Below are 14,010 nucleotides of genomic sequence, written 5' to 3'. Positions count from 1 at the left end.
TCCCTCCCAGTGCCCATCCCCCCACACACCCAAACTCCCTCCCAGAGACCGCACCCCCTCCTGCACCCAAACTCCCTCCCAGAGTCTGCACACCACACCCTCTCCCACTCCCAAACTCCCTCCCAGAGCCTGCACCCCCTCCTGCACCCCAATCCTGACCCAGGACAGGGGGTGGGGCAAGAGTCTTTGGGTTTGCACGATTAGACAGTTGGCAACCCTACTGGGTGGGCATGTGGAAGCCCTGGCCGTGCTGAAAAAGTGCACCCAGCAGCGCAGCAAGCAGCTCACTGGACACCAGCAGCGCAGGCGCAGCACTGCCCAAATGTCAGGCGGACCGCGTCGGCGCGGCTTGTGCGTGCGTGGGGGCCCACTGACTGTTCTGCCCTGGGGCCCGGAATTACTGTCAATGGGCCTGGTGGTAAATAATGGGAGAGGGCAGGTCACTAATACAGAGCTATCTGGATTACTTGGTAAACTGGGTACAACCAAACTGTGTGTTTTAATATGGCTAAATGTAAATATATTCCTCTAGGAACAAAGAATGTAGCCATACTTACAGGATGGGGGGCTCTGTCCTGGAAAGCAGTGACTCTGAAGAAGATTTGGGGCACAGGGCTGACAGCTTGTGACCACCAGGTAATAATCTTGTGGCCTCCAGTTTGAAAAGTCCTGCTCTAGTTCAAATAGGGTGACCAGATGTCCCGATTTTATAGGGACAGTCCCGATTTTTGGGTCATTTTCTTATATAGACTCCTATTACCCCTGACCCCCTGTCCCGATTTTTCACATTTGCTGTCTGGTCACCCTAAGTTCAAAGAGGAATTAATTCAGTGTCATTCCATGGCCTGTGCTATGCAGGAGGTCAAACTAGATGATCACAATGGTCTCTTGTGACCCTAAGAGCCCCTCAGTGCCCACTGGCAGAAGGCCCACTATAGTGTAACTCATATCAGGCCTGACACACTCACTACCCACAACACACTATTGTCATAATATATATCTAAAAGGTGGCTTTCTTGTAAGGTGTTTTATGTAAACTGGTGACATGCTGGCACCGAAAGTAATTGCATGAGATATATACGGGTTGTGTACAAAGAGTTGTATGTGTGTTCTGGAAATTTGTTCTTAAAGTGTGTTTGGGAGGCAGTGCAGACATTGAGCCTTCCATAGTCATAGGAATGTGGACTCCCCTGCCTGACTGGCTTGATTAGAGGCAGAGGACAATGAAAATACATATACATATCAGGTAAAGGAAGCAATCAGGCTAACGAGCAACTGAGGAAGGAGCTTAGTGAGCTCACCGGAGGTCAGCACTGCACCCCAGGAAGCCTTCAATGGACTCTGGGTAATATATAAGGGGATCAAAAAGACATTTTACTGATCCAGGACTAAGGGTACCACAATCTCTGAGCCAATCCCCTACTCTGGAGGTATAGTAGTCTGGATGCTGGTAACTTGATCTAAATAAAAAACTGTACAGGCAAAAGATTGTAACTTGCTAAAATTAAGTTTTAGTCACCAGAGGGCGTGTTTTGTTTATAACCTGTCTCTTTTGTTCTTGTTTAATATCACTTAAATCTCTGGTCTTTAATAATAAACGTATTCTTGGTTTATGACAAAACCATCTCAACACTGTGTATTAAAGTGAAGTGTAAGTCTTCAGCTAGCCTAACAGGCTGGTGTGTGCTCTGTCTCCTTAGAAGCAGCGAATTTGATAATTTCTGGCAGAGTCACAGTAAGAGGGTCTGGACACTGCAAGGAGATGTCTCTGGGGAACTTGGGAACTGGGGTTCACTGATTGTTACCTCAAGGCAAGATTTATACTGGCAGAGTCTCAAGGAGTTTGCTGGCATACAGGCTGACACCCAGCTTAGCAGCAGCAAAGCTGCTGAGGCAATGTGGTAATACGATGACTTAAAGTTTTGGGTATACTGAGCAGAATGTCACAGCCTTATAATCTAAGAATCAAATTATGTTTGAAAGCAACTCTTGTTCCCTAGAGTAATAGCAACTGATTTTGTCATATGTTCTCCAAGCAGGATACCAACTACACAATGGGGAAACACCTGTCTAGTTAAATATTTACATTTCAGAAGACTTCCCTTTACACTCTATCACGGTGAAAAGCAATTAGAGGCTGTGTCTACACTACAATATTTCTTCCTCTTTCACCAGTGCATTATTACCAGTGCAGTCCCTCCCCAGAGGTAGCAAAGGTGGGAGTGCTAGCATAAACAGGGCACAGGTGTTTTCACCAACCTGTTCTAACCCTGCTCAGAGCAGATCTAGACAATTCCACTGTCGTAAATGCTACACCCACCATTCCTACGACTTATGGAGCAATAAAAGTGACTGCGCAAAGGTGGAGATTTTAAGAAAACACTTAGGTTCCAATCCTGAAAATATGTATTAGCAAAGTCCTGTTGAAGTCAATGGGACTATTCACATATATAAAGTTAAGCGCATGTATAAGTTTTTGTGGGATGGAAGCTTTAGCGTAGACAAAACAATATTAGCCACTAGTGAGAAAGTGGCTAAAAAACATAAAAGAAAAAAGCACTCCAGCATAATGGGTAATAGGGAAAGGAGTGGGCAGGACCAAGAAGCGGATATGTTTGTATTGTTACTACAAAACATCTCTGACAAAAGACCACTTCAAAAAGTTATAAATTATCTGTATCAGTAAGAATCCTGTTTTAGATTAGGATAATAATGTTGTTCTGCCTCAACTTTAGTGTTGCCAACTCTCATGATTTTATCACAATATTTAGTGTTTTTTGTTACAACTTATGTTATCTGAATATGTGAAACTTTCAGCTTTTATTTTTTTTAAAAGGTATCCAGCCCTCATGATTGTGGACAAAAACTTGAAAATGTGAACCCTAAAGGGGCAAAGACCATAATATAAATACCTTCCCCCCCATAAAAAAACCCTTATTTGTTAAAATCTCATTATTTTTAAGCTAATTTCATAATTTTGAGGTCCTGGCTCATGATTTTTGACTGCTTCGGGTTATCAGAACTGCAACTTCTACAATCAAATGTTTAGTCAAAGCAATTAGAGAGGAACTGGCAGGACCTAATAATAATAATATAACAATAGTTTACCTGTGCATCCGACGAAGTGGGCATTCACCCACGAAAGCTTATGCTCCAATACATCTGCTAGTCTTAAAGGTGCCACAGGACTCTCTGTTGCTTTTTACAGATCCAGACTAACACGGCTACCCCTCTGATACTTGTTATTAATAGTTTCTTAACATATTTTTAAAAGTTTTAGTTAAAATTCTCTTTTTAATCAAAAATTCTCACCAAAAATTGTCAGTATTTACTGTTTTTAACCATCATTTTTCATGTACCATTTTCCATTTTAAAAACAATTTTTTTAAAGAAATAGTTTTTGAAAATTATTTCAAAAATAGAAAACAATTTTTTGAAAGAACAAGCAGTCTAGAATAGTGGTTTTCAAACCATGGGTCGCAACCCAGTACTGGAATGTAAGGCACTGGGTCGTCGTGGCCGTTAAAAGTCCCATCGGCAGTGCTGCCCAGCTAAGACAGGCTAGTCCCTACCTGTTCTGACACTGGGCTGCACCCCGGAAGCGGCCAGAAGCAGGTCCGGCCCCTAGGCGGAGGGGCCATGGGGCTCCGCACACTGCCCCCTCCCCGAGCACCGGCTCTGCACTCCCATTGGCCAGTTCTCGGCCAATGGGAGCTGGGGGGGCGGTGCCTGTGAACGAGAGCTGTGCAGAGCCGCTTGCGTGGCTCCGCCTAGGAGTCGGCTCTGCTGCTGGCCGCTTCCGGGGCGCAGCGCGGTCCGCGGTGCCAAGACAGGCAGGAACCCTACCTTAGCACCCCTGCTGCGCCGCTGACCAGGAACTGCCCGAAGTAAGCCCGTGCCCCAACCCTGTGCCCCAGCCCTGAACCCCCCTCCAAACCAGAGCCCCTTCCTGCATCCCACGCCCCTCATCCTCGGCCCCACCCCAGAGCCTGCACCCCCATAAATCTAATTTATGTTAGATTTTATAACAATTATGTACCCAACAATGTGAGGTCTAGATCCTGCAATATGATACAATCTGCCTGCATGGAGCCCTATTGATATTAACAAGGCTCTGCATGAGCACAGGAATCATCCCATAAATACCACATTGCAGGATCAGGGCCTAAATTTGAGGCCTAAACTATTTAAAGTGACATAAACAATTTTAAATCTACTCAGTTAAAAAAATTAAAATTAGTTTCTACTACACTACCCCATAGCCCCATTTTGGCAATTTTTATGGTTTTCTAATTGCATTTTCATATTTTAAAAAGGGTTTTCTTTCCCCTGTTTGCTGTGAAGGAGACCTGCAGAAATAGGAGGTGAAACTGGTTAACTGACTAAACAGTGAAAATAGTGGAAGTTATGGGGCAGAAAGTGCCATCAGATCCACAAAGTAAACAAATTGGAGAAAGTAGAGAAAAATACTTATTTTCCATGTAACCTTTGCTATACTACTCTTGGGTTTTACTTGTAACATTAGAGAGGATTGTGATTTTCAGATTGACAGTGTCCCTTTATAGAGTCCCCATAAAATTAGTGCTACATTTATTGTATTCGTTTTAAGAATGATACCTGCTTATAAGACATCAATAGTGAGATTTAGCTCAGAGCTGCTGATCATGGATAACTATTTCTGTTATGTAACCTGTTGTAAAATAGGATAGTCTATGGTGGAATTCCACAAAATACACAACGTTATCTCAGTTTTACTTGTGAATATTGATAATGCAAACAGAACAAGAAGTTACATATTTATGGCATGCAAGAAATAGTTGGATAGTCTGTTTTGAGGCTCTTTCCATTTGCTACAGCCAACTGGTTGTACACCCATTTGAGCAAATAAGAGCTTGGACATCTCAAATTAACACATTTCATGGTTAAAAGATAAAAGTATGTTGTGGCATAAATAATTTCCATTGGTTTATTACAGTAAATATTTGAACAATGTCCTTTAATACAAAAGGTCAAGCATAATAGTACTGTGATGAACAAATATTATGAAAACCTGCATCACCCATTTTAAAAGAAATAACTGAAAAATATAATCATTCATTTCAAAAGGAACTAATAGGGTATCTCAGTGATGCTGAAGATTATCTCTTTGATCTGAAAGTATAAATACAGGGAAAGTTGTTCTATATTCACGTGTGAAAGGCTGATAGTTACATAACATTCAGTACATAATAAACAAAGTTTCTGTATGAAATCCTTTGTGTGTTTTCTGTAAAAAAGAAATAAAGAAAAGTTAAAGAAATAACTGTTGAGTAGTTCTATGAAAATAAATGCTATTTGGTCCTTTAAAAATATTTATCACTGAACATCCCAGATTTCACAGAGAAGAGGGGTAAATTTATGATCATTCACTCTCCATGACATCAGCATCTCTGCATGATGATGGTTAAATGTCCGTAATTCTGTAAGACGGCCCAGAAGACATGCAAAATGTTGAGGGTTATCAGTGTGGTAAAGCTTGCAGAGTTTTTGTAGAACTTCAAGCAGTGGTTCTTGAAGTCTTTCCACAGACTCTCTATCCTTTATGTATTGTCGATCTGGTTTGTTTTGAAAAGAATAAGGAAAAAATAATGAGTAAATATGCATTTTTGTAGATTGGAAACACTTCTCTGAATCTCTTATGAGAAATGGATGGACTGCAGTCTAGAGTATGTACAGTAATATTAATCCTTTTCACCCTAGCATAGAGCAACAGTCAAACCTGCCAAAAAGAATGTTTCAAGGCAAGAGGAAGCATAAGAGTCTCAGGACTTGTCTACATAATGCATTAGTGCTCATCAGCGGGGGTGTGAATTCTAGTATGCACCAGTGTGCCGTGCACTAATTGTCCCTGTGGATTTTAAAGTTCATCAGTGTGCGTTGTGCATTAGAATTTACACCCCAGCTGGTGCACATTAATGCACTATGTAGACAAGCCCTAATGTTGCAATTATGGTTGAGACTGCTTTTTTTAATACATACTCCCTTCTTGCAACCAATCATAACTAGCAAAAAACCTAATTTTCAGGCAGAAACTTCTCATGCCAGTGCTTGGTCTTCTGGGGACAATAACTTGGCCTCTTTTTAGTTTGCTTCTTTTGATTACAGGAAAATACATACACAAATGAAATAATAAAACAAAGCTGATCCTTCATCTTTTACTCATTTAGTATGAAATACATCCCTGGACAGAAGACCAGCACAAAGCTCTAAGCAAGGGTGGTCAACATTTTCCCATCAAAACTGTTTTTCTAGCTAAAATTGGATTTTTAACTAAACAATCTTTTTTGTGAAAAGTTTCTGCTGTCTATGGATCATTTTAACTTCAAACACTAAAAGCTTTTTATTAGAAAACGTCTTCACCATACCTCTGAGGCATTGTAATTCAGATGCCTTGTACCCCCATTCTCCTCTATGGGCTGGGCTCCCCACCTGACTACATCTCCCATGATGCACTGTAACCAGGAACTCTCACTATGCATTGTGATGACTCACCAAGAGGGGAAGAAGTCATGTATCATGAGAGATGTAGGCCAGTCAGGGAGACTGGCCCATGGAAGAGAATGAGGGCATGAATCATCCAAACTACATCTTGCATGCAGCAACCTGGTAGCATTTACAAATCAAGATTTTTGGTTTTCAGCTGAAAGCTTTTGGTCAACATTTATTGGTTTTCATTTTTTTCCTTTTTCATCTAATTTGGGGGGAGGGGGGGAGAGTGGGGAAAGACTCTTTTCCAGGCCATCTCCTGGCACCACCATGGGCGGCGGGTGAAGCTTCCTCTCAGGGAGGCTAGCTCCCCATCCCACCTTTTCCACCCGCAGGCCCGTCCACACTCCACCCGAGGCCCTGCCCCCACTCTGCCCCAGGCCCTGCCCCCTCCCCAGCTGGGTCCCCTCCCCACTCATCATGACATCCCTCCTCTCCTTCCCCCCTCCTCCCCGATGCTCACTGCCCCCCCGCTGCTGCTCGCCAGTCCCTCCTCCCCACTCGCCTCCCCACCGCTCCCTCCTCCCCTCTCCCTCGCTCAGCCCTCTTCCTGCTCGCCGCGTGTGACCCTCCTCTCCTTCCCCCCTCTTCCCTGCTTGGCCTCCCCAGCCACTGCTCACTGGTCCCTCCTCCCCCACTCCTCTGCTCAGCCCCCTCCCACTCGCTGCATGCATCCCTCCTCCTCTCCCCTCCCTGCTTGGCCCACTGCCGCTTGCTGTGTCCCTCCTCTGTGGGAAGAGGGGCCGGTGAGCGGCGGCAGGCAAGCAGGGAGGGGGCTGAGTGGGGAGGAGATGAGGAACCGGCAAGTGGCAGTGGGGACCTCCAGAGAGGGGGGTGGAGAGTGCTGGAGAGGAGCAGCCAGACGGAGAATGCCGAGCTTTTATATGTGCCATGCAGGTTCCCGGGCGGCTAAAGAGGTGGTATCTGCTATTCAGCTTCCGATTCATCAGTAATCTCATGGAGGTTAAGTCCATTAATGGCTATTAGCCAGGATGGGTAAGGAATGGTGTCCCTAGCCTCTGTTTGTCAGAGGGTGGGGATGGATGGCAGGAGAGAGATCACTTGATCATTACCTGTTAGGTTCTCTCACTCTGGGGCACCTGGCATTGGCCACTGTCAGTAGACAGGATACTGGGCTGGATGGACCTTTGGTGTGACCCAGTATGGCCGTTCTTATGTTATCTTCTTATGTTCCCTGGGGAGTCCAAGGGACCGGGGAAGCTGAGTAGCAGAAACCACCTCCTCAGCCACCCGGGAGCAGGGGGTTGGACTAGGTGACCTCCTGAGGTCCCTTCCAACCCTGATATTCTATGATTCTATGAACCTGCATGGCGCATAATAAATAAGCAAAAACTTCCTATGGAAGCCCATTCCCAGCAGGGAGGGAAAGAGGCGGGGCCACCACGGTCCAGGCATCTGGGTCAGCGGCGGCTGTGCCAAGGGAGGCTTAGCCTCTCCTGGCTTGTTATACCCGCTGATCCGTGGGCACCAATAAGAACTGTACTTAGAGCTTGATTTTTGCCATATTGCATGTTGGAATGGGAGTGACTGCCAAGTTATGTGAATAAGCAATTGGTCCCTATTCCAGCCATTTTATGACCTCTAGGCCTTGTCCCAGAATTTTCCTGTTCCACTCCTGTGATAGAAGGCCTTTGGTGCCATAAAGCTTCTTTGTATGTTTTGGTGAAAGCTGGAATAGGAACTAGTAGTAATAATAGTAAATATATTGTGGTAGGACTGAAAGGCCTCAATTGGGATTGGGGCACCATTGCACTGGTGCTATATAAACATAGAAAAGAGAAAATTCTGGTCCTGATGGGGCTTACAACATAAAAAACTGCTATTTCCCCTCCCCCTGCTTCTGCCTGCAGGTGTTCTACCATGTACTTATGATACGCCAGCCAGAGTTTGTTCTTCAAGACTTAATCCCTTGCTGCTGGTTCTTTAGCACAGTATACATGATGTGGCAGCTTCCTTTCAAAGTTCTGATGTTCCACTGACATCGCAATGGAATGTTAGGACATATTTGCTACTGTATATCATCAACATTTGGGAATTTTCCATACAAGCGAGAAGAAAAGCCCTTTCTGATAAGCAACAATATCTTAATTTTTATTCAGCTGCTATAGGCAAGTCATTTTTATGATTTCCTGTATGTAAAAATTATTGTCAAATATTTAATTTAGAAATAGAAATTACCTGGAGTTAGGATAACTATTGCTGTAAGTAGAGCATACTCTTCTTCTGTCATCTTCAGTTCTCCAACGCTTTTATAAAAACCAAACATGGGGGTTATGTAATCATCAGCGATACCTGTTAAAAAATTCAGTGATATAATCAAAGACTTTTTTAAAATGTACTAAAAATAAATAGTTTTATCTGTGGCCCTCTTAGCCTAAGCAGTTAGCCAAATATTTGGGCCTTTGCTAGGTTGTTTCCATTAAAGGAGAAATTGGTGACAGTCAGTATTTCTTTAGTGAAATCCTGTTGACTCCCAAAGAATGTACACAAAGTCCTGTTTCTGTGAACACAGTAGGAACAAACAATAGGAGGCAGTTTCTTTGCTCATGGTTTCCAAGCCTGCCATTCCAGTGAGTCCTGTGCCCACAAAATCTCTGTCTCTCTCTCTTAGGGCCACATTAATGATTGCATCTGTCTGTCTGCTGGCTTTCTAGTTGCTTTCTGCATCCAATACATGCAGCTTGCCAAGTAATCTCTTAGCCCCTGCATTTGCAATCAGTCCCAGAAAAACCTCTCAGGGTATGTCTACATTGCAATTAAACCCCCACAGCTGGCCTGTGTCAGATGACTTGTACTCACAGGACTCAGGCTAAGGGGCTGTTTAATTACAGTGTAAACACTCAGGCTGCTGTCCTGGCTCTAGGACCTCACAACAAGGGAGGGTCCCAGAACCCAGGTTTCAGCCCGAGCTTGAACATCTACACCAGGGGTCAGCAACCTATGGCAACGCGTGCCAAAGGCAGCATGCAAGATGATTTTGAGCGGCACTCACACTGCCCAGGTCCCGGCCATTGGTCCTGGAGGCTCTGCTGCCGGCCTGGGGTCCTACCGCTGGCCCCCTGCCATCCAGGGTCCTGTCTGCCGGCCCCCGCTCAGCCTGCTGCCGGCCCCGGGTTCCGGCCACCAGTCCCGGGCCCTCTGCTGCCATCCTGGGGTCCCGGCCACCAGCCCGGGGCTCTGCAGCTGCCCCCAGCTGTGGCCCACTGGCCCCAGCCTGGGGCAGTGAGGGGTGCAGACAGGGGCAAGAGGGGATGCAGCTCAGCACCCCCACCTTAACAATTGTTCCAGTGCCACTGTACTGGGATATTTTTAAGTCCTGATTTTCTGCCTACATCACTATCACGTCACGTGGAACAGCACATTGCGTTTGACGTTGTGCATGCCTTCTGTTGCAATTTCCCCCCCCACTGTGAGTTGAGGGGTACATTTGACAAAATGTCAGCTCCTAAGAAAGCAAAGTTAGATGTCCGTTCATTTCACTTCACAGGAACATTTGGTGGCTAAGTCGTGGCAAGGTTTTGGTGCGCTTTGTAAACCGTTTTGATGCAATCAAGGCCTTTTTGTCGGAAAAAGGACAAAACTACCCCGAACTGGATGACGACAAATGGCTGTGTAAGCTCATGTTTCTAACTGACATCACCGCTCACCTAAACGAACTCAACCTCCGTCTCCAGGGTGCAGGGCAAACGATTCTGAATCTTTATGAAGCCTGGAAGGCATTCGTTGTAAAACTAGCAGTTTTTTCTTGGGATATTCGAACTTCGACTTTCTGCTACTGCCAACACATAAAAGAGCTATCGGCACATTTTGCACTGTCAGTGTTGATGAGATTGGAATGTACATGCAAGAACTGGAATCAGGATTTTCTGACAGATTTCAAGATTTCCAGCAATTTGACCCAATGCTTTCTTTTCTAATTAAACCTGAAAAGTTCAACGAAAATGACTTGGATTTGTCTGTATTTAAGTGGATGAAGATTTCGAAATGCAGCTCATTCAGTTAAAAAGCTCAGAATTGTGGATATCAAAGTTTGGAGATCTGTGGAGTGCACTTAAAGCTACTGAGAGAGATCATGGGCCTCTATTCTGACCTGCTGGACGTCCCTGCCAGTGAAATTTAACTGTTTGAAGAAAATTGCATTTGCAATGCTTTCAGTATTTGGATTCACATACCTGTGTGAACAGGTATTTTCACACATGAAATCTGTCCTCTGTCCCTCTCAGAGTCAGTTAACAACTGATAACTCAGAAGCCTGTGTGCAGTTTAAACTATCCAAATATGTGCCAGACATTGGAAAACTCAGTAAGGAAAAGCAAGGGCAAGGATCACACTAAACTGATAAGATCTGCATTTTAATTTAATTTTAAATGAAGCTTCTTAAACATTTTAAAAACCTTATTTACTTTACATACAATAATAGTTTAGTTATATATTATAGAGAGAGACCTTCTAAAAATGTTAAAATGTATTACTGGCACGCAAAACCTTAAATTAGAGTGAATAAATGAAGACTTGGCACACCACTTCTGAAAGGTTGCCGACCCCTGATCTACACTGCAATTTTATACCCAACAGCCCAAAACTCTGAGGCTGAGTCAGCTGACATGGGCTTCTGGGGTGTGTTTAGAATTCCACACCAGTGGTTCTGCAGCAGCAATGCCAGGGCAGTTAACCCCATAGGTTTGAAGGAAGGGATCCTATTCTATTTCCGTAAGTGAAAACTTTGTGACTTGTTATTTAATTATCCCAACCACTAGGAGGAAACACATTTCTGAGTTTTGAGCTAATCTTGGCTAAAAGTTAAGGTTTTGTGTGGAAACCACTGTGGTTTTGCATGATTTACACAAAAAGGAAGCTAAACTTTGTAGTTTTAGTCACATTTTGCTTTGAGGTTTGGAGATTGTTCAAACCCGAAAACTCAAAGTGAAACTCAGTGGATGCAAATCCACAGGAAGCAAAACAGAAAAATTGAGAGGTCACTTGACTAAACGATGATTAGTCACTTTCTGCTGCTATAGGAATAAACATTTCTACTGTTTGGAATAAACTAGCAACAAAGAACACACTCTTCGGAGAGTAAATCTAACCCATGGTGCACACTGTAATTAAACATATAACATTAACCACTTGTGTTAATTTCAGGTTACAAACTGCAATACTGAAGCTCTTATCACAAGTTTTCACGTAGTCAGGCCCTTTTGAGAAGGGTCAGAATCAATTAAGCAGAAATGTCTGATGAGCGTCCGCTTGTCATATGTGAGTTAATTGCACTCTTGGGGCTTCAAAAACAATGAACTACAGCCAGAGCCTCTAATTTTCCACTGTAATTTTTCTCATAATTATCCGAGTTAGCTATTTAAAATGTTGAACAGCTGTTTTCGCTAAGCTTTCAGGTCCATCTATTCCTTTAGAAAGAGAATGCTTTTTAAAAGTACCACTATGATTAAATATGACAAAATTAAATGCCAAAGCTCATATGAAAACTGAAAAATGTAAAAGACCTGTACAATTTAGCATTGGAGTTTGACAGAAAGAACTCCTCATTGGAAGCAAATGGCTCAGAAATGACTGCATGAAGGTCTGCATGGGAGCAAACAAAACATGTCCAGATTTGTTGTGCCATTGGATTACCATCATCTTCTTGATTGAAAACATGGAAAATTGGAGAGGGAAGGGAGAATCCTAGCAAGACTGCCTCCTTCCCACTCCTGACTCATTCCTCTCCCCCAATTTCCATTGTTGCCACCTCTCCTGATTGTCTCATGACATTTGGTACTTCGGCCTCTGCAGTCAAGTGATTATATGAGAATCCCAGTTTTTGTTTTTTCAAAAAGTTTATGCCCTTATGGTTGTGGAGAAAAGCTTGAAAACATGACCAGAGGGTATCCCAACGTCTCAAAAGCTAGAAGGCAAACAAAAGGAGCCCCAAATGTATTTTATTCTAAAATCTCATGATTTTTCAGCCAGTCACATTTTTTGGGGTGCTGACTTGAGCTTTGAATAGTTGGCGTTGGTAGTGATGAGTTTCTGCACTGTTCTCTTCAGCCTCTCTGATACACAGTGTACCGAAAGCAAAGTAAAAATGACAACAATCAGAGGTCCCAATTCTGGGGAAGGGTGTAGTCACTCTGCACCATGCCAGCAGTGGAATCTGGATCTAAAGCAGGCATAGGTGGCCATGGAAAGATCATCCTATGGTAGAGAGATTCCCCAGTGGCTCCTACATAGGGGGAAATGGCTGGGGTTTCCTTGCACCTTCTCTGATCCATGTCTGCCTTATCTGCCCACTGACAGTTTGGGCATGACTTAGAGCAGCAGGAGACCAGCCATAGATGTAATAACTCAGATCTATGTGAGCCCAAAAGCCACCTTTGCCCACCTCTTTCCTCATCTCTGGGGCTGTGCTGTGCACTCCTGGGCCCATCTCTCTATTGCCTACCACATTGTGTACTCATTTCTAACAGTGCAAAGTGGGTACAGAACACCACCATTCTGATGTGGTAGCATTTTACACTCCTCTCATTCTGGAGTAGATGTCTGCATGGTTTATTCACCTCCCTGAGCAACATAAATTATGCCGACATAAGCTGTAGTGTAGACATAGCCTAGAGTTTCATCTGTACTACAAAATTAGATAGATTTAACTATGTCAGTCAGAGGTGTGAAAAAATCCACACCCCTGAGCGGCATTGTTAAACTGACCTAATTCCATATGTAGACAGTGCTAGGTCAATGGAAGAATTCTTCCACTGACCTATTATCTGTCAGAGAGGTGGATTACCTACGCTGATAGGAGAATCTCTCTCATTGGTGTAGGTAATGTCTATGCTGTGTCTAGGGTGACCAGACAGCAATTTTGAAAAAACAGGACAGGGGGTGGGGGGTAATAGGAGCCTATATAAGAAAAAGCCCCAAATATTGGGACTGTCCCTATAAAATCGGGACATCTAGTCACCCTAGGTGTGTCACTGTAGCGTTTTAAGTGTAGACAAGTCATATATGCCTGTACAGTGCCTAGCACAATGAGGCCCTGATCTCAGCACCACTGTGATACAAATAATAAGTAAAATAATAATAAGCAGGAAAGGGAGGAAAGAATGAAGAGGAGTGTTATAATATTAGAGAGTATGCTTATGTTGATACCAAAAAGAATAGAATTTTGAAATGTTTCAATAGTCAAATGAAGCAAGAGACTATTGTTAGCTAAAAAGTGTAAAATGATAAGCCCCAGTGGAAGAGGCTTTTCTGGTTTTGTTCTATTCATCTTTCTACAGACCTCTTCTGCACTATTTCATCATGCACTAACTGCTGTTTCATCACAAGAGGGAGCTGTTTTCTTACAGGACTGAAAATATTTCAGTTTGGATTTAATAAACCCCCATCAGGAAAAAAAAACCAGAGAGAAATGTTTAAAATGCCTGATTGGTTTGTTTTTTTTAATTGCTATTATGAAATAGGTAGAGG

The 14,010-nt window shown here is 43.5% G+C and overlaps 1 protein-coding gene across 1 annotated transcript in view; it reads right to left on the bottom strand.

Annotated features, from left to right (window-relative positions):
- Positions 1 to 4,788: 4,788 nt before the first annotated feature.
- NR1H4 (nuclear receptor subfamily 1 group H member 4) overlaps positions 4,789 to 14,010 on the bottom strand; it is a gene marked incomplete at its 5' end in the record, with an annotated part of 41,142 nt that continues 31,920 nt past the window's right edge. The window contains 2 exons of the mRNA XM_024195930.1: positions 4,789 to 5,594; positions 8,725 to 8,838. Coding sequence (XP_024051698.1) covers positions 5,356 to 5,594; positions 8,725 to 8,838 — 353 coding nt within the window. The remainder of the gene's footprint in view (positions 5,595 to 8,724; positions 8,839 to 14,010) is intronic.

The sequence above is a fragment of the Terrapene carolina genome, unplaced genomic scaffold (assembly GCF_002925995.2).
Source record: "Terrapene carolina triunguis isolate 2854851 unplaced genomic scaffold, T_m_triunguis-2.0 Scaffold68, whole genome shotgun sequence".
Taxonomy (NCBI): domain Eukaryota; kingdom Metazoa; phylum Chordata; order Testudines; family Emydidae; genus Terrapene; species Terrapene triunguis.
Note: the sequence above shows the minus strand (reverse complement) of the source record. Positions and strands in the feature narration are given on the sequence as shown.